This window comes from Trachymyrmex cornetzi, unplaced genomic scaffold (genome assembly GCF_001594075.2).
Source record: "Trachymyrmex cornetzi isolate Tcor2-1 unplaced genomic scaffold, Tcor1.1 scaffold262, whole genome shotgun sequence".
In the NCBI taxonomy this organism is placed as follows: Eukaryota; Metazoa; Arthropoda; class Insecta; order Hymenoptera; family Formicidae; genus Trachymyrmex; species Trachymyrmex cornetzi.
The window spans coordinates 1,638,239-1,665,903 of NW_017297292.1; the positions used below are offsets into that span (position 1 = coordinate 1,638,239).

Genomic DNA, 27,665 nt, shown 5'->3' on the forward strand with positions numbered 1-27,665 from the left:
AATATTTGGTGCACATTGCAGTAGTATTTCATGAGATAACTGACAGCATATGACAGCGTGAAGCCGATCTTTGTATCACATATACACGAATATATAGCACTCGCAGCCTCGACCACTGTGAGGTACATATCTCCCTACTATGTCCCAGTTATCCAAAATATCTCAAATTTACAAAACAACAAATTTCCAAAAACGTAAAGGCGATACATATAAATATACATATTGATCGTATGCTAGTCGAACTTAGAATATTGTATATATAGTTATTTAAGAAGATTTATTGACGATGTGCTCTCAAAAGAAGCGAATATCTGTATTTTTTGTATGTTTTATTAAACCAATTGTAGCCTTTTAAAAATTTGTAGTAAAAAGGAAGAAATTCAAATTCAAATCCTATTACTTCTAGCATATATAAATTTGGCACATATAGTATACTCTCTGAATCAGTGGATAATCACTGATATCAGTGCCAAGTATACCACTGGTGATCAGTGAGTGAAATGTGAAGTTCCTATCCTAGCTAACCTTTATTATGTGATCTAATTAATCTTATTTTAGTGCTTAAATTCAATGAACATAGTATTAGAAGATTGAAATTAACATATAAATATCAATATTTTAGGATATATAATGGACAAACCTTTTTTCTTTTTTAATTGAAATTCACTGATTATCCAGTGCCAAATACGTCACTGGGTGATTAGTAAATAGTAAGTTTTTGCAGATTCCCAAAATACTGACATGTTTCCTGACGAGTCCGCGCAAGCGCGCAACGGTGTCTCAAGTTTCTCTATTGTCTTAACGTCTTTCGAAGCATTCAGTTTAACTTTATTGTGGTCCTTTCAAGTGCATGTAAACTATTTGTACCGATTGAATTTGACGGTTTGGACGCACCATTGAGATCTTTAAATGAATATATACCGCAATTAAGTATACAATTAGAGCAGTTAGCCGTTCCGTTGGTAGCAAATCGATCGATTCTCCTGTCTCCGATGACTGTTTTGTTAACCAAAAACGCCAGTGGAACCGCTCTTAACAGTTTATAAATCCCACCCGCTAATAAGCAGCTTTCAGCAGGAAATTCACTTCGTGAAATGTGGAATTAAACAGGATTTTCTGTAAATTGGACGTGGTCTTACAGGTAACGAGCTTGAAATTCTACTTGAACTATCGATACACATGTATGGTTTTTTATGACGTTCGTCTTTCGATTGCGTTTATCAGTATCTTTCTAACACAGTCATGTTTGTATCGACAGGTTACAGTCTCCACGATAAACTTTAGTGATCGTCAACTCAACGTCGACTCGTTGACACTTTCTTTGTCTTCACGATGCAGAAAAGAAGAAATGTTCGACAATATCCGATTGGCAAAGGTACACATTGTAAATACTGCTTAGGACCGATAACCGACGGTCTTCGCTGCAATGGTTTCTGCAACACTTTCGCACATTACATTTGCACGATACGTGCTCACGGAAGAATACAGATACACGATTGCCCTGATAGTTTTCTTTGCCTTTGGTGTATTGTTGATATGTTTGAGAAAAATGCTTGCCGCCAGTTGCAAATGCTTACCGGTGAAACTGATAGTTCAAGTGATTCATCTGAAAATTACTATCAGAATATCGTCACTTCAAAACGATTGAGGAATACGAGTATACCATCGCTTTCCCTTATAATAACTCCACCTTTACTCACCGAGTCATCTCGAAATTCTAAAAAGATTCTGGAAAGATCCTACAAAATCGACACTATTACTATTACTACGAAGAGTCAATGCATTTTTTCAACACCCGTTTCTCTTCTTCTTCCAAGTAAGTGTACCAGCCTCGAACCATCAACTTCGTCTGAAAGTGATATTTTAAATAGAAATAATACTGCTTTATCTGGAAATTCCAATAAGGGTATCGTCACTCCAGAAATATCGAATACGACGCCTAAAAACCCTGATGCCGAGAAATACTGGTATAGAATATCTGGAAATTCTGATATAGAATTCTTCAAAACTTTACTTAACAATACTACAAAAGGATCCTTGAATGTAACGCCTAAGACTCCTATTTCCAAGTCATCTCAAACTGAAAGTGATATTTTAAATAGAAATAATACTGCTTTATGTGGAAATTCCAATAAGAGTATCGTCACTCCAGAAACATCGTCGAATACGACGTCTGAAACTCCTGATGTCGAGTCAAGTGGAAATTCTAGTACAAGATTCTTCAAAACTTTATGTACCAGTCTTACAAAAAGATCTTTGAATGTAACGCCTAAGACTCCCATTTCCGGGCCATCTCAAATTAATAATGAAATTGTAAATAAATCCTTCGAAGTCGACACACCTACTACTCCTAAGACTCAAAACATCTTTGACATTTCAACACCCCTTCCTTTTGATACTAATGTGAGTGCTCCCTTCACCTTTCCCTTCCTTTCATCCGAAGCAAAGAAAGACTCTCATAAAAATACTCAACATTTCCCAGAACATAGTATAGAAGAATTTTCGAATCGATACATTTTGCAACAGATATTGCTAAATCTTAAACAATGTAAGGCGTTCCTGCAACAAGAAGTATTCTATCAAAAAACGACGGACTCGTACGAAGAAGAAAAAAAGCACCATTTGGAAAGTCTGGAGGATCTAATGAAATCAAATTGTGATACTCTCCGTACAATTCGAACGCACATTTATATTATTCAGGGCCAATATACAGAGCTCTGTAATCATTTTAAAAATATTTCATTTTCAAAAGATAAATCGAGCGTCTATGTCTGAAAAACAGAAGGTTGAATTCGTATGTTAGATGTAGGACATTTAGGTTGTTTATCTAAAGAAAGACAAGGAAGACATTAAGCAATTACCTATTAAATCTGCTATAATCTTGTGAATAAGAAGTTGTCTACTGTAATCACAACATTAGCTGTTTTGCAAGTTAATATTATATATAGCTTTGAAAACACAATCCCTCGCATACTCTTGTTTCTGCTGATAGACGAATCAACAGATTTCGAAATTCTGTTTTCTTTCTCTTTGTAGTAAATGTTCGGCAAAAAATAAACTTTTCATCTCATCGCGCGATGTCCTCATTCCTTTGGAATTAAACAAATCAACTGAATCGCGCGTGAGTGAAGATTTTTCTTAACATCGCGACAGCTGCTGTTACTCGTAAATTCATCAATATATGTATTTTAATTAAAAATACCATTTTTTGTTGAAAAGTATTTTTGCAATATATTATCCTGAAAATTTGCAGCACTGATGTGGATGTATGAATATTTGAATTATTTTTATTTATGATTCATATGTGCATTTTTTAGCCTTTGATAATACTTATATTCCGGTTAAGCTTATCTTTTCCAAAAGATAGGCTTAACTGGATAAGCTTTTCAGAAAGAGAACAGAATTACAAATGCCGCTGTCAAAAAATATAAAATTTATGTTTTAAGATACGACTTAGGCATACCGTGTACGTTCTTAATTATTTAATTGACGTTAGATCTGATATATTTTATGTAATCTATAAAGATTGTTACGCGCTGCTGTTTGTACTGCGTGTTATACGCTTGTATCATGTAAATATTGTATAAGAATTATACAAATAGGTTTTCAATATTTTTTCAAAATAATTACATCAATAATTACATTCTACAGCTCTAAATTTTGTAAAACCGTTTTCGTATACGAAAAGAATAGTTTCTCTAAAGAGTACCTAAAAATTTAACTAAATACAAATCTGAAAATAAATTTGTTGAACTGCTAAAATAATTATGTGAAACGTTCAAGCTAATCACTCGATCAGCAAAAATTTTTTTGCATTATTCATCATGCTTTTTTTTACACGGAAAAAGGACAGCTGAAAACTTCATTGATTCAGCAATGAAAATTTACAGCCATAATATACAGTCAATTTTCTATGTTAAGTAGCAAAGTTGACAGCTGAATAACATTAACGATTTGTTAAACCATCAAATCTTTAGTTATAGATGTTATTGAATTCGCGCAGTAAATTATCGGGTTACTTTACCACGCAATTTTTTTTCCGTGTACATAATTATTTTGACGAAAAAATTATTTTCAAATTTATATCTAAATTTTTAGATATTTTAATAAAGTCTTTCTTTTCGTGTAAGACTAGCTTTTGAAATAACAAGCTTCTGATAATACTTTCAAATATACATCAATAACATTGTGCGTCAAAAAAAATTATCTGAATTTAGGAAAACTGTCTCGTGAGATTCGATTCTCTTTTATATGTTTTATTATTGAGTGTTTGAATGAATGTGTTTCACCGATGTAACATTTTCATTTTTTGTTCCGTTATTATAGTTATGAAAAACGCAACAAACGCCATTGAGAGCAATTTTAACAAAATTAAACACTATTATAAGAATATTATCAATGAAATACGTATTAAATATTTTATCGTAATAAAATAGTACCAGATAACAACAATATTTGGTACATATTGCAGTAGTATTTCATGAGATAACTGACAGCACATGATAGCGTGAAGTCGATCTTTGTATCACATATATACGAATATATAGCACTCGCAGTCTCGACCACTGGGAGGTACATATCTCTCTACCATGTCCCAGTTACCTAAAATATCTCAAATTTACAAAACGACAAATTTACAAAAACGTAAAGGCGATACATATAAATATACATATTGATCGTATGCTAGTCGAACTTAGAATATTGTATATATAGTTATTTAAGAAGATTTATTGACGATGTGCTCTCAAAAGAAGCGAATATCTGTATTTTTTGTATGTTTTATTAAACCAATTGTAGCCTTTTAAAAATTTGTAGTAAAAAGGAAGAAATTCAAATTCAAATCCTATTACTTCTAGCATATATAAATTTGGCACATATAGTATACTCTCTGAATCAGTGGATAATCACTGATATATAACTCTTAAGTGTAACTTTAAAATGGATATTGAAAATTTTTTTGTGAAAATATCAATTGGAAATTTCTTCCCAATATTTATACATAATAAAATATTGTGTTTTCAATGTTCTTATATATAATTCACTAATTACATTAACTATTTTTGTGTTTATTATTAAGTCATACTGTATGTTATATTATATTTTGAACTCTTATAACTTAAAATCTTATGCTTATATTAAAACAAATTGTCAAATTTGAACAATATGTTTATTTTGAGTAAGAATTATATCGACATCACAATGAAGAATACCGTATTGCGAACTCTCTGTTTATTGGTAATGTCGATATAATCTTTTTTCAAGATGAATATTGTTCAATTATAACTTTTCATAAAAATTCATGTCACGGCAGCTTTCTTTCTATTTCAAAGATCTTGTATAATTATAAATATTACTGTCAAACATCGTATATATTATTTTTTCCTTCCTTATGATGTCACGTTTAATTACAAAACAAAGAACGTAGAAAAAACGTCCAAGCAAGGGAGCCGAAGTTGTAATAGTATAAGGCACATGTCGAAAGTCTAATTTTTTAACGGTTTAAGACAAAAGTGGAAGAGACAGGAGATAGGCTACATATTTCTCTCGCCGATCGAGACTGAAATTCCGGTATCCAGAATACCAGTGCTGATCGATGTGCGACGTTTAGCGCAAGCCCGTTGTCCCCTTTGAGAGCGTCCCGACGCTCGCAGCTGCAACGTCAGATTGGGGTGCTTCGGTTGCACCTGCAGCGTCGTATGTACCGTCTCGCGCGGGTCAATCGTTTGCCTCATCAGGCAGGAATGCACCGGCGACGTCGCTTGTTAACAACGACGTCGTCTTCGCAAACGAACACACGCATCCTGATCCCCAATAGGTATATCATATATTAAACTATATACACATGCTTGACGTATATAACGTCCGTATATACATTTCCGCAATCGAGCGTGCAAGCTCGCCTATCGGCGCCGCTTCACTCTAGAGAGATTGCTCTTGATGTACCAAGCGTTTGCAAGCGCCTATTACATCCGCACATATTATAGACGTGTATACGCATATCTCTAAATGTATAATAAATTAGTAGCCATGGTTAGATACAGAAGGAAACGTGTCCAATTTCATTTGAAATTCGTATTCAGACATCATCGCGCGAAATGAACTTGAAGTTAATTGTACGAAGAAAGATATCGAAAAATTATTTTTAACCTACATTACTTGATTTTTAAACGTAATTATTCACGCGAGATGTTTTTGACATCCTGACATTATCTCATTTTCATTGTTCTCTTTGACGATTTATAATAAAATAAAAATAATATTAAAAAATTCTTTAGATAAAGATAAGTGCAAAAATTTTCAATTCTGAGGCAATTTGCGCTAAATATAATAACGTGAATAAATAGCTTTCATACATTTTAACAAATGTATAAAGCGAAAATGTCCTTGAACACATCATAATAAAGCGTTAATCCTTATAGTAGGTATAATACACCGATAAGTCATTCGTGTTCTGCGAACTTCTTTTCTTTGAAATACTAGAAATATCTGGCTAAATAATAGTCTTTATCTTTTTCTCTTTTTTTAATACACGACTTTACAAAACTTTCTAAAGATATCAACCTTTAAGTAGGTAGCTGGTTATCTTAAAAACCTTACTTTGGAAAAAGATGTAAACGTATTGCTCAGAAATCTTAAAGTTCATTATTTTTATCTCTCTCTCTCTCTCTCTCTCTCTCTCTCTCTCTCATAAGGCTCACCCAAAAAAAAATTTTAATATTAGTAGAAACCGCTAAATCTTAGAGGATCTTATATACGGCCTTAAGAGGAATCTTCTGAAATCAAGAGGAAAATATGCTAAGCACAATATTCTTACAGTTAGAGTACTTTCGTTTTGCATCTGCAGTAAAAATCTTGCTGTTCCTAATATAATTTACTCGTAAGAGGACACTCCGCTTTCAGTAAATATATTCCTCCTCATACAAGAGGAAAACTGTTAGAATAATCTCCAATACATTTTTGATGAATAGTCTAGTGTATTGGAAGAGGACTCTTTCTGTAAAAGTTTCTGCTTAGAATATGAGGTTATCGGAAATTTCACTTTACAATTAGATTATTTTTGTTTTTGGGTGCTCTTTCTCATAAATAATATAAATTTAATTTTATACGTACTTAAAAATTAAATAAATTTAATAACAATTAATTTAAAATGTAACTATAAAATTTATTTATTGTCTTCACTTTCTACACACGATTTTATTTCATATATATGTACCATGTCTTTACATTTATTTACGGCAATAACATATGATATATTTGTTCGCGTCGAAAATCACACTTCAATTCTGCTGGTATAATATTGATATCGGTATCTGTCCATCAGCCAGCTTCAATAAGAAGTAAATACGTATATATCTAGAATTGTTATTGCAGACTTTTTGGAAACCACAACAGACCTTGATCCACAACAGCGACCATAACAATCACGGGATGTATACGTCGGAAACAATCACGGGAGGTACACGTACGTGCATAATGTCGAGCGATCGCAAATCCGTGAAATCATGAATGTATCATCAATCAGCTTGGTCATGAATGCCAGCATCCCGGTGTAGAGCAATTCTCACGCGAAATCATGTGTCAACGAATATTGTTTAACTTATAGCATAGAATCGACATTATGTGACTTACACATAGGCAGTGAGATCGCGCATGTTCGGTTCCAAGTCGCTCTGTCAATTACACCTGTTGCAACTTCTATTTACATGTTGCCATATCCGATCGACGAAACCGCAATCTCTCCGGTTTGTGCATTTGCAGACGTTTCGCAACCATTTAGTATTGCACGCATTGCATCGAATGTTCCTCCTCGGGCAAGTAACTTGAATAGGTACGAGAATTCCCTTTATGTGTCGCACTTTATTGTGCGTCGCGTGACGTCGACTATCGCTTTTACACCCGCGACGAGAGTTTCACTCGCTCTTATTCCCGACAATTCTAATCGCCGATAAATTGTCTGACAGAACAAGTACACACATGCAGCGCACTAGTGTTGTAAAACGATCGTGATGTGACATTGAAATTTAACGGAAATATAACGCATATTAATGGTAGAGGATAATGATTTTATGCCCTTAAAAAAAATGTAGTCGAAACTGATCACACTAAAAAAAGCAACTGATGGACAATCGTTCATTGTAACCGATGATAGTTTTATCAGAATATTGAAACAACTTCACTAGTTACTGATAAAAAAAAAACTCATCAATATTTGCCCAATTCTATCAAGTTTTATATTTGTCAGTAACTGATACAATTCCTATGCTGTCTGGTTCAGCTGTCAGCTTGACAAAATTGGACCAATATTAATAAGTTTTTCATCAGTAATCGCTCTCATTAGTTATAACAATTATTTAGCAGTTAGTTTTGACTACATTTTCTTAAGGGTAGCTAAAGGGCAAATGAACTTAGAGCACAAAAATGATCTTACAAAAATTGAAGATAATCTTTTATTGAAAAACAAACCCAGATGATAGTTTAGAAGCGTTTGAATTAGCTTTTTTGGTGAAATAATTTCAATTAAATATGTTCGGTTATAATGTAACTAAAAGCTAATTTACTTTTCTAATATTATCTTACTTTTTAAATTATTACCAAACAGCTGATTACCATTATTATGTTTTGGTAATATTTACTAAATATTGCATTTTATAACTATTTTGAATCTATTAGAAAATAATACTGTACGTTATAATAAGTATTACGTTTTCTCTTAAAGTTTAAAATCTTGTATTATCCGTAAAATAAATCTTTAAATTTGAATAAAATATTTATTCTAAGAAAAGATTATGATATTACCAATGAAAAATACCAACTACAAAACTGTAATTTTTCTCAATACGCTAAATATATAAAAAACATTTGGTAGTCATTATTGGATTTTTTCAGTACTTCATAGATCGATTAGTATTTTCCGTTTAAATGAAATAAAATGTAAAGAAAATTTTTTTTCATTTTTCATATAATTAAATATATATAATTACGGATGTACAAATAGCAAGAATCCTAGCTATGATGCAATACATCTTTTATTGTAATGAATGCATACACGCGTTTACATTCACATACGGTGGATTTACAAGCGGAGGGTAAAATCGAATGAATGGGCCATTGTAATGTCGAGTTTTAATAGCTCCCTGAGCGCTGGAATGATGTAATGTCGAAGAATGGGTAAGGGGAATCTCTTGAGCAATAATTCTCGCAATCTCGTAATTATTCCTGAAGCCTATTGTATTCCGGTGCACCGGGTCGAAACCTAACCGAGTTAAACGGCAAGTATAAGGGTGCGCATACCCGGGGTAGAAATTACCGAGCGAAACGCGCAATTTACAACGAACATTTACCCCGAAGAGCCGTCTTCCCGCGGTTTTACATGCAAACCGCACAAAGCTCGCTACTCGCGAATTAATTTTGAAACAATTAATCGAAGTGTTTAATTTCCTCATCTTCTAAGGCTTACAATGAACATCGTTGCTTCAAAGAAATGGAATTTTTGAAGTAATTAAAGAAATATAACAAACTTTTTCTATGATAAGATAATTTGTCTAAAAAGAAAACACGTATAACTTATTAAAGAAGCCCAAAAAAAAATTAATTTTCTGCATGGTGTATACAAAGCGTTTAAGCTAGCAATGTTATCTTAAAATAATAATACATTATACTTATTATGTCGTTTATATTAATTAAAATTAGTCGCTAGTAATTAAAATTCCTGCATGCTTACACGATCCTTAAAATGGCGATAATTAAATAATAATAATAGAGTACAAAATATAAAGTGCAATACTCAATTAACTCCCTTCAAATTGTATCCTTTTAGAGTATTGGAGTCTATTAGAATTTGCATAAAAAAAGTTAAGTTAAAATAAAAATAGTTTTATAGCTCCAAGAATAAACCAAATATAATAAATTGCCTACACAAGCCTTCAGGGCTATTAATGCATTAATATTTTTATAAGACGATAAGATATAATTCACAAACAATTAGAAGGTACTTACAAATGAAATTAACTGCAAACGCAATTGTTTGCGAATATCTTATTGTTTTATATTATATTATTAATGCAAATATATATATATTAATATACTAATAAACGGAGGTTCCTGTAGATAATTTATATAGATATTGTATATATCTATACATTTTATATATTTAAAAAAAGAGTTAATACTATAATTATGCAAATTGTTGGTATCTAATACTAATACGACATTAATGATATATATTAACAATTTAGTTACATTTAAAAAGAGTTAATACTGTGATTATGTGAATTATTGAAATTAACCTGATATCAACCGTATTGACAATTTAATCTTCGCCATTTTACAGAACCACTTCTAACTCTCGCGAGTTATTGCGGTAAGCGTGCTCGCTGGCGTCGTGCACCTCCGATGTGTTTATTGCAACCGCCAACTGCCAAAATGTATCTCGATCGTAAATTGGATATCCGAAGAATAATATTTTTTACTTCTTATCGCAACGGCAATATCGCCAGCACTAATACGTCGGCCAATGTTGAAGACCTGATATTTTCTCGTTGCAACCGGCAGCGAGATGAAACCTCCCTAGCACGCTCGAATCCACGTCGCGCTCGCAACCGCTAAATTTTCCGGTGAGATTTACCGTGCGGCATGTACCGGAAAGTGTCGCGGACCGGTGGCGCGTTTTGTGGTGAAAATATTTGCCGCGGCTCTTTCAATGTTTTCCAGTCGTGACGCGTGTGTGCACCACGGGCGTGATATCGACGCGTTATGCCCAGGGTCCACCAGAGCGAACTGCACATGGGCATACACACGTACACATACGGTGTACATATCCGTCTTATCCTATATGACGATGGAGTAGGCGTCTCTCACTGTCGGGTTTATCTCTATTGTTTTTCAGACGAATAAACGCGACCGTTCTCATTTATTGCTTCCCTCCCTATCCCCTCGTCAACATGTCAAGATAGTAAAGGTCTCTTAAACTACGATGAGATCTCCCGAGAGTAACTGAGCGTTGCAGGTTTTTTTTTTACGAATTTTTTAAGTGTGTCATGATAGATCTCCGTTTTCCCACCGAAACTCGTAGATTCAACTCGAGTCGTAAAGTACCGCAGCATCATTATCAAAAACCAATTATCCTTACGGAAGAGAAACCTAAAAGTCATCCGTGTCGTAAATATAAAAATGAGAAATTTTCAAATTTAAGTGGCTCCGTGAAATTAGCATGCTATTTTATTAATATTAATATAAAAAAAAAAAATAATGTTCCAGTAACATTTTTTACAGTTCTACAGTGCCTTACCAAAATAAAAAAAAAGTTCCGCGACCATAATAAAAAGTCACTTTAATATTTAAAATCGTGAAACCTGAAATAATCAAAATTAATAAATAAATTGTGTGCACAATAACAAAATAATTAATCTGCATTTTTATTTTGTTATACGTCATTCACATCAAATATGAAAAAACTGCTCTTAAAAATTGATTGTCCTATTAATTTTGCAAATCGTGCTACGTCATGGAATAGAAATTAATTTGTAATTAGGTCAGCCAATCAATGAACGCTCATGCAAAGTGCACCTTTTTATAAGCTGCGAGAATAAAACCTCCGTACATATATATGTATATATGCAAGTGTACTTATAAAGTGGCCGCACACGTGACCGTGTATTATTTCTTTTATCTCCTGTATCATTAAACTTTCGCCTATAAAGAGATTATATAAATATGACTAATTCCTGTTGTATCTCGCGAAGCGAAGAAATTATCCGCAGAATTTATCTGTTTATTGAAAATTCGACACACTCCCGCTAATTAGAGGGATTTGTTAAGCTCCTATTCATTAGCTTCTGTAACATGTAGATACATTTTTAATGAAAATAACGATATTTTCATAAAAAATGCGCGCAGATAAAGCAGGATAATTATATTTCGCATTATTAACTATAATTTTAAATAAGCGATACTATGAAATTACGGGGATTTTGTTCCAAAATTCATAATAGCGTACGCTTTAATAAGCTCGTGAGAGATAACTGGATAACAATCCTAATAAATGTTTTTTTTTCGCTTCAAATGCACGCTGCGCTGACAAAATTTGCACCTCATATTACAGAATTACAAGATTATCAACCACCATAAAATTATTCCAAACTTGCACTGAAATGACAAAATTACGTGATCTAACAAACGAGAGCTTCAAGTAGAGCTATGCTGCTAAATTTTAGAATACTGCGCTCGTACTTTCATTGTCACTTGTTTGATAAAAATTCTAGAAGACTTTTCTAATCCTTTGTATCCATAATAATTACACTTTTTTGGGATGATCTTAATTTTGAAAAAAAAAATCTGGATTGAAAAGCAACATCACAATTACCGTTATAATTATGCTTTTTTTTAGTAACAAGTGGGTAACAATCGGGAAAATTACGCGTATCTTTCTCATTAGCGGCCGTGAAAAAAGGCTTACGGAAGCTCGCGTTCGCTGTGGCAAACTTAGTATTGAGCGTTCCAGGGACTATTTGCTATGCCAGCCAGAAAATTGGAGAAGTTTCCGCATTCCGTTGGGATTTCCGCGAGGATTTCGGGCGCGCGTGTACCGATTTCCGAAATATTCATACATATTGGTGTCGACTGCCGCGAAATTTATACGCGGCACATCAGTATGTAATGCCCACGAATTTCTCGTGTGCATCCACCCATTCGCACATGATCACGCACCGTATCCTCGTATCACGGCTATATACACGTGTGTGCAACTAATCGTAAGAGGTATGATAGAAATGTTCGACGTGGCTTCAGTTATACCGATGAAAAGTAGACAGAATTTGTCGGGATTCATCTCCGTTCGAATGTGCTGACATCGCGAAAAATACTCCTCAACCTCGATTTCTTTTTTCCTTTTTATCTACTACTCTCTTTATACAGACTTTCACTACAGATTCGGTTAATGCGAAGAAAATATCTTGTTGAAAAATCATCTTGGTCTATTTACTGAGACTTATACATACATTGCTCAAGATTGAAGAGCCACATCAAACATCGACAGAAAGAGATATATTTTCAAAATATATTTTTAAATCTATAACAAATTCTATTTTCATATCAAACATTATCCTCATATATTAATATTTCCGCTTCAAGTGACATCATTTCCAGATTGATCATTGCAAATTCACCAAAACGGTTTCAACTTTGAGATCATGCACGAAATTGGAGAAAAATTAAGATAGTTTTAACCTTGCTCGAGAGCAAGTCTTCCGAAGTCTCTTTAAAATGCTCTTTTAGAAAATGAGCTTTTTCATTGAATTACGACTCAAAATGCCGAAATTTAAAAAAAGATTCTTTGAAATAATTTTCTATATAAATCACTTCGTGATTTAAATTTTTCTCGTAGAGAGAGAGAGAGAAAGAGAGAGAATTATGTAAATTTATATTTTGTCATTTTATTAGCGATACTGTACAAAGTTTCTTTAATTTTATGGAAAAACATGGGGTTGCACTTTGAATATATACATTCCTTACTTTAACAGTGACACAATTAAAAAATTAAGTTTACTAGGAAAAGGGAAAAAGTACTTTTCAATGTGATAGAAAATTATTGATTAATTAAATAATACCAAAAAAATGTAAAAAAATCTTTAAAAAAAATTTTATTTTCGCTTCATACAACTCTTTAAAAAAACGCTCTTTCTGAGTTGTGACATTTTGACGATTTTTTTAAGACGTTAATATTTTTAAATTATTGTTTTACCTTCGTTCTATTTTATTTGCTATACTATATTAATACAATCATAAATCGACATATATAAAATATGTAATTAACTTTTGATGATTAATAGGATAATGTTCATTCAACTTATTCAAGGTAGTAATTTGGAAATCACATTTTTCTAGTTGCGCCACTTTTGAATTATAAATAAGGAGACATTCTTTCAAATGTTCTCTTGAGCCTTTCATCGTTTTTACGCTGCAATATAAATATAATGGCGTTCATCTGTCGGAAGCGTAGATAATCAACCGACAAACTGAAACAACAGTGTCGGACAGCATTCGAAACACCGGTTAATTCGGGACGGAGAATCAAGTGCTCGTCGAATCTGCGGTAACAAGACAAACGAGCGTGCGCGAGTGTGAGCTCCGATCATCGAGTGAATGTCAGACCCGCGATGCCTACCGCTAAAACTAAATCCAGACGGACTACGGAATGAAGCGATCCGGCTTCCCACGTGCCGCGCCATTTCCTTCCGAATAGACAAATGGAACGTGCCCGTCAGTCGAACGCGAAACACGTATAGTGCCAAATTACCCACTGGAGTGTGACGTGTAAAAAGGTTTCAAAGCGGATTATATTGCAGATTATACTGAATGTTCCACACTCGTCGTCGCTTAACTCAAACGACAGATTTTATTCACCAATTTAAAATACATTTTTCTAAAATTATTTTTTTTAATTATCTTTTTAAATAAAATTCTTCAAAAATTTAACAATTAATTAGAATTGTCAAAAAAATAAAAAAAGAGGTACCAATAGTTTGGATTATATTAATTAAATTCTAAACAATTAAAATTAATAAACTAGAAAAGAAATCACATAGAATATAAACTGTAAATGTGAGTTTGTCAATTAAAAATTAAAAATAAGACTGCTGAAAAATAATATCAAATAATTGTCATATTTAATTAAGAGCATAATTAACCCTTACCGTACTAATATGGGTAACTAGTGACCGAGCGATTTCTGTTCGTGCAAGTTTCTTTGAGTCTTTCGGTAATTATAAATTATACTACATTTTATTATTTTCCAAAATAAAGAATCAATATTTATTCTAGAAAGTTGAAAGTATGTTGGTGAATCTTTAGAGATTTTTTTATTATTTTGAAGAGGTGAAAAAACGAAGAGATTTGAAGTGAACCTTGATGGTATGGATGAGGCACCAAATTGTAGATGGTATGGTAAGGGTTAACAATAAAGAAGACTACGATTTCAAAATGACCATTAAATTAATATAGATTTTGTAATTTTCTTTTATTACTACTATTATCAGAAAATGTTAAAATGTCTACTAATAATATGCTTATCTCTTTATTGCAATTATTTCGATTGATGTCAAGAATACTCGGCGTTTGGAGTGAATGAATAGACCCTACGAGGTTTGATTAAAGCTGCGAGAAGTGCACTCGAATGTAAAGCGATGGAATAACGACTATAAACCAGTGGCGTGACACATTGCGAACCAATAATGTAGGTACGGCGTGTCGTGTTCACGTTGCCTATTAATTTGCTGTTAATGACGCTCGAACGTGAGAAACTAGCTGGAATTCGCGCTACACGAACGATTCTGCTGGAACGCGATCGGTTCGTTCTGCGCGAGCCTTTCGATAACTGTTGTTCAAACCGGATGGAATAGTTTAATACCGAATTACTCTAAAGAGCGAAAATCGAACGTAACATGACGCGCGGTGAAGGCTCGAAGAGCGTACTCGAAACTGTAGAAATAATAAAGGATGGAAATGTGAGATGAAACAAAGAGGGAAAAAGGTGAAGTCGTGCGTAAAATAATAGCTGTAACCGATGAAGATATTTTATTATAAACGGAATGTTAATTGTTCGATATTGGCATTTGCGAGTTTCAGAACTAGTGATAAAAATATAATTTGTGAAAGTATATTCATCATATAAATATAATATGTAATTAAAGACAGAATGTGGGTTGATTAAAATTAAATTTTATATAACGCGGGCTGATAATTTTCATTAAAATATTTCTTACAAAATAGAATAATCTTTAAAATAAAATAATCTTAAGGTCTTATCAATATTTACATTTTTTGTGTGATAATTTAATTGATATAACGAGAAGCATAATTATATTATAAAACTTCTGTATAATAAATAGAAAATAAATAGAAATATTTTCGAAAATTAAAAACAAAGTAACTAAAATAAAAGGGCAATTGAGAGTCAACATGAACAATAAATAATGCGTAAAAATTATATAATTATATTACCCAGGGAAATTTTGCGCATTATTTACATCGCTAACTCACATAATCCTCTTTATTTTCGTTAATCTTTTTTAATGTATTCGTTAAGTTACTTTATTAAAATAGAAATTTTAATAAAGTAACTTAACAAATTTCTGTCTCTTTTCTCAGATTAGGTTTAAAAAATAATATATTCGCAAACAGCGGCATTTTACGCTACTTGTGATGTATTATGACTTTATATTCCTATTTTTCTCTATTTGCTAAGGCAATTCGTTTCTGTTTCGCACAACTCTAGGAACAAAGTTAAAAGTGGAAAAACGACCAAGGGACACGAAGTCGAACACGCCTTTCGTCCAAATCTTCAAAGTTTATTCCGTCGAGGAAACATCCTCGCGAGACACGACGGAATAAATAAAATAGGGAGAAAAGTGGCCTGGGAGCCATTGTAGGCCGAATGTAGACGACGGTGGAGGGCCAATAAATTTTTCGCCGATTGGAAACTATTCTTTCGAGGGGACATTAATTAAACGCGGCGCGGCACGGCGCGGCGCGTTCACACGTGCAAAGAAAGCCGTGATTAATAGTGGTCTCGTCTGCACCGAAGAAAGATTATTTTCTTTCCAGTCTGACGCGCGCTACGCTAAAGATTTTGTGAATAGGCTTCTTTATCGCCATTTCTCGTGTTGCAATCTCACGGTTGCCGCTTTTCGACTAGTGTTGGAAATTGACGGCCCTCCTGCTGGAGATCCCATTATTTTGAGATTCGACTGCCACTGTCAAAATTGATATTTTCTTGTAAAAAAGGTTACCTAAAAAAAAAAAGTTTTTCCTGAAAGAAAATCGATACGCGCAGTTTAAAAAAATATAATACATATAATTAGATATGTAATATAATATAATTAGTATGTAAATAATTGTATGAATACACATAAGTTACAGAAATTAGATATACAAATATGGTAACTGTTTAATCGTTAGTTCCTACATATGATATACAGGACGCTTTCCAGCAAAAGATGCAATATAATACAATAAATCATTGTATCTTTGCCAAAGTAAACAAAGATGAAATGATCAGTGTGTTATAACTATATCTCTTGTGCTGGAAAGCATCAATAAACTTACATATTGTACATATATTTACATCATCAATTAATTTTGCTGATGCAAACAAAACATAGTATAAACATAATTTAATTGTTATAATAATTATTTCAGCATGTTTCGTCGACATATGGAATAGCATTCATTTGTTTCTAGGATTGAATATTAATTTTTAATATTAAAATTATAATCTAAAAATCTAAATGTTAAGATTAATCTACTTAATTGTAATATTAAGATTAATCTACTATCGATATGCTTTTTCGATCATAATTTCGCGTTCTTTGTGCAAATTCTTAACAAACTTGAATACTCTTCTATTATGCATGATTGGTTTTCCATTTCTTTGCAAGTAAGGATAACATCTCTGATAATAAAAGATTACCTTAAGAAAAATCCATATATTGAATTCAGGCCACAATACTTCGATGAAGTAGATGCAAGAGTGGGAAATCTAAAAGAAATTTGGGTAAAGTTTCAAATGAAGAGATTCGCTTTAATTGCAAGTAGAAATATATTTAAGTCACAAAAATGAAATACTTCTTACCTGCCACATGAGGAAATCGCTAAGTCGAGTCTCTCCGGAAGTACGAATTAGTAAATCTGGATTTGAAGACTTGTGTAAGTGTCAAACAGTCAGCAAACAGACTCTCGTCAATATCTTCTGCTAAGATATCGGCATTCTTTACGCCCTTTATCATATGTTTAATTGCATTAGTTATTTCATCTCTTGCTGTATAGAAATTAAAAAATATAAAAAGTATATTTTTTTTAATTATATAAAGTAATAATCGAAAAGAACATTTATTGTATCTTATATAAAGTAATTATAATTCAAGTCGTATTTTCAACCAAATAAGTCATACACGAACCACGCGATATAATTTATTCTTTCAAGGTAAATCGGGACAGAAAGCCGTCATCCCGCGAGCGAACCAGAATTTCGTTGGCAGGTAATCTTAAAAATAAAATCTACCGCCCTTTTAACGAATAGTCGGTGCGAGGGTAACATGCACGAGACTTTATAATTGCATTCTCTCTAGTCGAACACGAGCGTCCGGTTCTTGTTACGACATACGTTTTGTCCGGTTATGTGACTGCGCTAGAAATTTATAGCCACTAAACCGCCTCGCCGCTGGCGAACGCCTTTCGTTATTCCGCGAGTACCTTTAATTAAACGACTGACGTCCACGCAGCCCTTCGCTTAACGCGTTATAAAAGCCGCGCAATCATACGGAGCTTTCGCTCATTCGTAAAATCATGAACTCATCGATCAGCAAAATTGATGGTCTCCTTTGATAAAAATTATTTCATATAGGGTAACTCCGGTATATACGCCGCACCTATCAAAAACTTAATTTATTAAGTATTATTTACTATGTTTAAAATAAATGAACTATATCAATAAAAACTTTGTACTGTTTATATATTATGAAAAAAATATTAGAAATCCGAAATATTTATATTTCGTATTAAAAAATGAACTTTTTTAAAAACCTAATATAACATAAAGGCATGTAACAGAGTAGTTGCGAAAAAATTACCTCTACTTCTTCTATTTTTTCTAACTTCCACGGCGTAAATCCCAACGCGGCGTACATACCGAAGTTACCTAGTCATAATGGAATATATTTTGTATTGACCAATTCTTGAATCAACTCAATATGATCTCTCTGGAACTACACGTTATGTTTTTACATACACGAACTACAACACTGGACCTTTTAGGTTCAACCAAATATTTTTACATATAACTCTGAAAAAATTGTATATTTCTCTATACCAATTTTTTTCCAGAAAAACGTCAAAATATCAAGGGATATAACTATAAAATCAAAATTCAAGTCTGTTGATAAATTACAAGATGCAAAAATGTTCAAAAAAGAACTTTCAAAGGAAGTCAACGATTTTAAATTTTTATCAAGTTTCACAGACTTACGTGTTCTAGAAAGAAACCATTTGAGTACTCAAAAATGCTTTTGTCCCAAAATTATTTAAAATCGTTTCTAGAAAAAAAACCTTTGATAAAATTGACAGTTTTCTACCAATGGAAAAAATAATTAAAATAAGTAAAAATAAAATGTTATACAACGTTGGGTTTGTTGATGTAAACACAAACGTTTTCACCTATGCTTATAATGTATGAGGAAGGGTTAATATTACGTTGACACACGTTGCACCGTGACCTTTGCGCGAGAACGTAATGTTATGGAGCATTATTATTTATCACTGACATCATTAACCTTTGGCGCTTAATATAATGTCATAAAGTAACTTATACTGATACATATGCCGATAAACACATATCGAGAGAGTAAAAAATGTATAGAATTTAAATGGAAAACTTAATGATGCTCGATATTATTAAAAAATATATTTCTATTATTTCTATTTAAAGAGAGTCTTGTAGAGAATTTTCCTATATTTTATTAAAAAATAAAATACATACTTTGTTTTAATAATCAATAAAATGGTATAATCAATAATTTAGTTATCTTTATGTCAACGGCTTTAAATTATAACATATTAAAAATTATAATAAATTTTTTGAAAAATCAAGTAAGTGCGGAGAAATAAATGAATTATCTCTACATTTAAATTTTGCTTTTATCAAATTTAAGTTGAAAGATTTTCGTGTTAAAAGTTACATCTTTTAATGGAAGAGAAGTGATGTTCAAATAAATTTTTATTCAATTCCGAAAGTCAAATAGTCGAGCAAACGGAAGAAATTGCAAATGTCTTATTTCAGTCTTGTATATTCATCGACGCCGTACTTTCTCAAACACGAAGATCTAAAAACAATTGAAAAAGCGCTCAAAGGATTAATTACGGCGAACGGCGGTTCGAGAGGCGATATCGAGAAGTGAACGTCAAGACAACGGTCAATATCGGCGCTCTGTGAAAAGTAGCCCGAGAAACGCACGCTTGATCTTTTATTCATGTCACTATCGACCAGAACCTCGTTCTCGTGGCTCGTCCTGTCTTCCAGCGTCCAACCCGCATCCGGCTGTTACGCCGTTCGGGACGGACGTGTCATTTTGCGCGATAACACTCGCACGTTGCGACATGCGTGACATGTGAAGGGCTGATGCCCCGCAGCCACCCTCGATGCTCCGTCACGTATACGATGAGAGTGCACTCTTTACAGGACATACACGTCTTTCACAAATACGGAAGAAAATTGCTCATAAATTCTTGTATTGACGGCAAAGAGAAAACTATATTCAAGATTTAATAAGCGAATAAAACACATTATCCATTATTTTATAGTATAAAATTACGATATATTGAGTAAGAGTAGTGGCAACTCAAATTAAGTTAAATTTGACACTATAGAACAGTACACTTGTTATTAACCCTTACCGTACTAATATGGGTAACTAGTGACCGAGCGATTCCTGTTCGTGCAAGTTTCTTTGAGTCTTTCGGTAATTATAAATTATACTACATTTGATTATTTTCCAAAATAAAGAGTCAATATTTATTCTAGAAAGTTGAAAGTATGTTGGTGAATCTTTAGAGATTTTTTTCATTATTTTGAAGAGGTGAAAAAACGAAGAGATTTGAAGTGACCCTTGATGATATGGATGAGGCATCAAATTGTAGATAGTATGGTAAGGGTTAAATTACACTGCATACCTATATTTCCTAACGAAAAAATCAATCTCATATTTTGAAAGAAACAACGCCATATGTCCAATTTAGACTTTTCGTAAGCAAATATAATTCTGGAATAATCTTTAAAAAATCGATAAAAAATACTCGTACATAAACAAGATTGTACGAAGCATGATAGTTGCAAGTTCGGGCAGACCATGAATATGTGATACCGATAAACAATATGGATGGAAGAAGAGAAGATAACGAGCTATTCATCGGCCATTACGTTCGTGATCTAAAGCCGAGATATATCGAGAATTAATTCTACGGCCTATTCGTCTCTCTGTGCGTTTTTGTTCGGACGTGTTTGGAACGCGCATTTATTGTTATTTTTTTTCCGTCAGCACGTGTAATGCATACGCTATGCGAAAAGTATTTTCAGTGCATTGCTGATTTGCGTTACAAAGGCAAGTTTTTAATCACACACAAGCGAGTAAGCGACACGTAAAAAAAAAACGTATGAATTTTGTTCTACAGTGGCAAAACAACAATTCTTGAATTCAGATACGGAAATAATTTGTAACATAATAGTTTTTAACATCAAATACGAAATAAACAATGAGTAACTTTTTATAATAGCATGCAGCAATGGTATCCGGACATATCCTGCTCCATTCAAATACGCGAGTGTTTTAACAAAGTTCCTCTGTGAAAATAAATCTTTGTTAAGAATTGCCTTAAATTTCCGTCGAAATAAGAATCGTCAGATGAAAGAATTATATAAATATTTCATATTTACACGTCAATATAACAATTATTCTTAACATCTTCCTTCATTCTAACTCAATCCCATGAATATTCAGTCAAATTTTATTCGCATTAAAGAGATAATAATGCAATTAAAAGCGCCGCGTTCGTACGTATTTCAAAAAGATATCAGAATCGCAGTCGTCGACAATTAATGACAGAGAGCGCAATGGAAGGGAAAAAGGGGCGATAGAAAGTATGAAAGAGGGACGAAGCAATGAATTACAATGTGTTCGACACGCATACCGAAAGGGTTTTTTAATGAAAGACCGTAATGAAAGGGTCTCGAGCGTGCAAGCGAGAATTTCCCAAAACTTCGTAATCTCGCTTCCACGCGCAGCTTTTTCCACACCGACGACAATGGGCGCGCGAATGCGTCACTGCCACTCGTTATTCGCGAATTATTTATTCTACGCCCGTCAATATTGAATTTGCCCCTATTATTGAAACATCCCACCGGTAATTCGCTTCAACGCGCGCGCCGCTCGTAATCGCCGAATCCGCTTAATTTCATCAGAATTGGCAAATCGAAATACGGCCGGAAATCTCGCATCTCCGAAAAACGACGTCAGTAATTCTTCCCGCGATTTTTGTAAACGTCTATACTTTCTGTAGACATTTAAAATTCTTTAGTATTATGTAATGTTTTTTATTTTGCAAAAGTTAAATCTAATAATACAAGGTTTGAAAATAAATCGTATAAAGAATATAAAAAATTCCCTGGTTCATAAGTCGAAATCAAGTTATATCGATTGATTTTTCGGATTGATTTTAATTTGATATCGACTATATTTTCTATGTTGATCTTCGAAAAAGATCGACATTTTACGCTGCATCGAAAAGATCGACGTTTTATCAACGCAGCATCGATAAAATATCGATCTTCTTTCGAAGATCAATAGAATATTTGTAGTAGATATCAAAAATCAATCGATTCTAAAAATCAGTCATAAAAATCAATTGATTTCAAATCGACTTGTAAACCCGGGTTTCGATGTAATAATATAAAGAATAAAATTATAAATAATTATAATAGAAAAAATACAATTTATCTTCATTCTGTATGTTGATTACGACAACTATAAACTGTAATTTATTTGACGTTATAGCAGCTTTTAATGGGCACATGCAAAATTTTGCATGCAGGCATTCGAAAACAAAATATCATGCACATAATAGTCATAATATTGTTATTTCGAATAGTGTATGCACATAAACTACTATAAATATTGATTATCTTTGAGAATGACTACAAAAATGCACTTATTTAGCAATTATTGGAGAAATTACAGCCTAAGGTATATTTTCCGTATGGCTATAATACAAATATTTACTCTATATATTAATTAATATATTAAACAAACTTTATAAAAAAAATTATCTATAATTATTGCATCAGCAAATAAAAAATACACAGGCACATTTTATAATATTTATGAATGATAATTTCAGTAATAAATGATAATAATTCATTTACATTAAACTATATTATATAGATGTAATTTACATTCTCTATTTTATTATCGCTAAACATAACTAATAATATCTAATTGTAAGATAATTAATAAAAATACAAAAAAGAGACAAAATAATATAGAGATTCATTCATCCATAATATATTTGTATTCAAATTTGTATCAAAATGTATTACAAAATTATAGATACTCGTTACGTTTAGTAAATATATTTATTTTTTTAAATTATGTATTCTTTTTTATTTATAAGAAAACAAGAACGATTTATTATGTTAATATAACAACCAGTTTCGATTAGCGTCAGTAATATATGTCTCGAACTCGGTCGCTGTCATCTATAATAAACAGCGCGGCTATGATAATCTAATGTACGATGTTCGCCAAATATCTTCAAAGTTGTACGCCCGCCAATTCCCCATCCCTCAATATCAGCCGAAAGTTCAGCTATTATTTCTAAAATTTGTGCCACGAAATACAAACATAAAACGTAAAGTCGCTCATCATCGTGCAACGTCAGCCGCATGACAATGGATATGCATCTTCTGCACTGATATAAGATGCAAAAAAGTTGGCGAAGGTGAAGAGATTGCGCCGCGAGAGAGGCAAAAATTGGACATTTCGTACTAAACCCACAATCTTCCCACAAAGATTTCATTCTCTTTGCATGAAAAAGGAAACGATGTTGTTGAATTCAATTTTTAAAATAATTTACAGTTTCCTCTCCTAGCGACAATGGGCGCGAGATAACCGTAACGTAAAGAAGAACTCAAAAGTATTCTCTTATATATAAGGTACAATATATAATGCGATATCTTATTGTTCGGCACGAATAGCACCTAACGATTCAGGGATTGAATAAAATATCTGCAATAAATATAGATTCGCGATGGAGGGACTTTTTCGCTGATGCATAAGAATATCTTGAGATTCTGCGGAAGATCTATTTCTATCTTGGTGACATTTTCCATAAATAACCGTCGATGTCTATCTTTGAAGTCAACAGAGCGAGACTCACGCAATATATTTCTAGCAAAGCATCGCACCGGATATTTCAGAAGATCTGTCAAGCAGATACTTCTGTTCCTATTGCTTGCGGGAGCATCGCGGGGTTGAAAATTTAATCGAGTGCCAGCAAAGTAATACATACGGATCTAGGTCGTTTCGGCAAAGGCGGTCGTATGCTTTGCCGACATACGAATAAATAATACAAAAAGGTTGCGAGCGTCTCTATAGAATTTTATTTTGTTTTATTTATTTGATTTTGAATGTAATTCGCAGCTCTATGTTTTTTGTTTGGTAACTAAAAGACGGAATATGATTGTAATTCGGTGTAAGGAATGCGAGATGCTGTGTTTTATGAATATGATAATCGAATGACCCGGTAAAATCTGAGGTGGCTTGTAAAACTGTGCATATAATACAACGTATTAGAATAAGTAATAATGCATGTACGCATAGAGAAAAGAACATCATAATAAATTTTCATTATATATTTTCTGCACGTTATGTATTCATGTATTATTTGATATTCATCTGTATCTGCGCTGTAAAAATTACATGTAAAATTATAACAATTATACAGTGAGTAATTTTGGAACCCATTATTAAGTATATATTTATACATACGTAAAATAAAAGCACAATTTACAATTAAAATTATTCTTCTTTATAATAATAAGACATTTGCTGAAGTAAAAACATACTTAATCCTTTGGAGCTGACTGTAGGTCTATTGAACTTTCGCTTAATTATAAATTTCTTTGTAAAAATGTTGAAAATTTGTTAAACAATTAATTTAATTTTCTTTATTTCATAGCTATATAAATTTGCATTATTTTTATTAAAATATACTTGATATTCATTCTTTTTTACTTATACGACTTATATCATTTTTGCTTCTTAATTAATGCCTTTTAATTAACATAAATTAAATGAGCTTCATAGATCCACCGAGTAACTGTATTGCAGATTTTTTAACTCCGGAGAATTAATGTATCTTTTATGCACTTGATATAATATAATGGCATGAATAATGCTCGGAATATTTAATAAAACGAACGGTAGCAACGAACTGATGAATAAAATTCATATTTTAGGTAACGTGGATCAGGAGAAAAGACAGACAACTGCTTACAGTAGGTAGAAGCACACATTCTATAGACACGCGTTTCGTTGTCTCAAACGGTCCTGGCTGGAATCTACTGATTAAAAACGTGAATCACGAAGATGCAGGTCTTTACGAATGTCAGGTAATGCATAATGTTCACGAAAAAATGTGCTAACCCGAAAAGATTTCTTTATAAAACCTGTAAATGTATCTTGTTGTCACTTATTTTGAAAGAAAGCTCCAGAAAGTTTAGACGACGGTTAATCTCGTATTCTACGGTAAAATTAGAACGGTCATGATGGTTATTAAAAGTTTCTAATATTAATTAGATACGATCACATTAATATTAAAAACTTTTAATAACTATCATGACTATCTTAATTTTATCATGGAATACGAGGTTAACCGTTATCTAAATTTTCTGTACTTTTCTCTCAAAATAATTGACAACAAGATATATTTAGACTAAATTAATTGACTCTTTGTAACATCTTAAAAAAGCAATTATCTTCCGCTTGAAGACTCTAAGTTTAGAAAAAAAAGTTAGAAAAAAATAAAACATTAAAAAAAATATCTGTCCATAATTAATATTGAACACAATCATCAAAATAAAAATTTACATTATGATTTCATACTGATTGTAAGTAAAATTTTAAATACAATAAGCACCCTTTTTCCTATAAAGATATCTAAGATTCTGAAATAAAAAATCAGGCGAGTTATTTCGATAAATATTGTTATCGACTGTTTCTTAACAAACACAAGTTTTTCTTTCCTCTTTACAACGGAATTTTTCAGCCATAAAAAAATAACAAGTGAGACAATCACTGGATTCACATTGCGTCGATCTTTCCTAAACCGCGTGCATCAAATGGTTGGTGTTTACCAGCTCAATCAGTAGTGAAAACCGATCGCGGTCAGACAGTGGTAATATATCTGATGTGTCAAACCGTTCTATCAAATAATAACAGAGTTTCCTTGGTACCTGTTGAGCATGTCTCTTAGCGATCTATATACTTAATTCAGTTATATTCTAATATAATTATATCTGAAATATCGCTGGAAATATTCATTCTCTATGTGCAGTTTTATTCTTTCTTGTGCCTTCTACCATATGGGAACATCACGACGACATATATCGTCCATTAACTTCAAAAGTAACATTACTAAAAAAAACGCGAGCTTTTAATTATTACCATAAATGAGTTATATAAATATTATCCTGACAAGCATAAAAAATAAACTTCATAAAAAAAATCGCCACGACTCAAAGAAGGGTGGTTTTTAAGGATTGTGAAATGAAAATGACATTTGCTCATGCTAAGAATATATTCTTTTTGTCGATATTGCTTGATAATTTTCTGTCAAGTTGGAGAATAGTTTTTCTTCTTTTCTGAAAAATTTAATTTTTTGAGTTCTACATTACTTTTAAAGTAAGGAATTGATATAATACTTGAAGAACAATATGTATTTTATAAATCATAGATTCCGTTTCGCGATGTTCTAATAAAATAGATTCAGACGGAACCAATGCAGCAGCGATTCATACGATTGAACATCACGGAGGCGTACTCGGTGATACCGGGTGGACCGGATCTCCACGTGAAGCAGGGTTCCAGCCTGCGTTTGGAGTGCCAGTTGATGGCAGCCGCAGAATCGCCCAGCTACGTGTTCTGGTATCGCGAGACGCGCATGATAAACTACGACAACGAGCCCGGCGTTCGATTCGAGCTTAAGAGAAACGGCTCCGTATTCGTCGTGGAGAAGGTGAAGCTCTCGCATGGTGCGAATTACACGTGTTCGCCGAACAACGCCAGACCAGCTCACATCGTGCTACATGTCATCGAAGGTGAGCAATTGTTCGGCGAGCATCTCGTGACTCATTAATCCCTCGATTCCTGGATATTTAACCAACCTTCCGGAGTTAAGATGGATCTATTGGACCGATTCAAAATTAGGTACCTCTTCGGAACTGATAGTGGAACTATCTAACCTATTCAATTATATTCTTTACATTATATTTGCAAATTTAAATTATTATTATTAAAATAAACTTAATATTCATATTTTTTTATAGAAGTTTTGTTTTTGAATATGGCGATTTGCGACACTTTTTAATTACAAATTTATTCATGTTATAAATAAATCTGTAATTAAAAGATGTGTCATAAATTGCCATATTAAAAAACAAAATCTCTTTTCAAATTGATCGTGCTGGTCGTGTAACCGAATCATAATCTTCGATTATTACAATTAATTTTTGTATTCTGAGTATATTTGAAAATGATCGTGAAAACATTGTAGATGACTTATAATTAAAGTTGAAACGTTTGTATATACGATTAATAATTGTTATATAAACATTAATTAGCATTTAGATCCTGTTCAGCTTTTATGCTCCTATTTATTATTTTTCATTTTAAACTTACTTGTTATTTAATAAATTTTGCTTATTTTTAGTTTAATGTACTTTTCGTTTAATGTACTGCAGTTCAGAAACCTGTAATTTGCTCAATGTTTATACAACATATTCTCAACGGAGAACAATCGGTGGAAAATTCAAACATCAACTGCCAAAGTTTAACCAGATATTTCAA

At 32.6% G+C, this 27,665-nt stretch overlaps 1 protein-coding gene across 2 annotated transcripts in view; it reads left to right on the forward strand.

Annotated features, from left to right (window-relative positions):
- LOC108761762 (uncharacterized) overlaps positions 1 to 27,665 on the forward strand; it is a 73,116-nt gene that overhangs the window by 44,682 nt on the left and 769 nt on the right. For both annotated transcript variants that reach the window (XM_018508472.1, XM_018508473.1), the window contains exons 3-4: positions 25,058 to 25,210; positions 26,584 to 26,917. In XM_018508472.1, the coding sequence (XP_018363974.1) occupies positions 25,058 to 25,210; positions 26,584 to 26,917 (487 nt within the window). The remainder of the gene's footprint in view (positions 1 to 25,057; positions 25,211 to 26,583; positions 26,918 to 27,665) is intronic.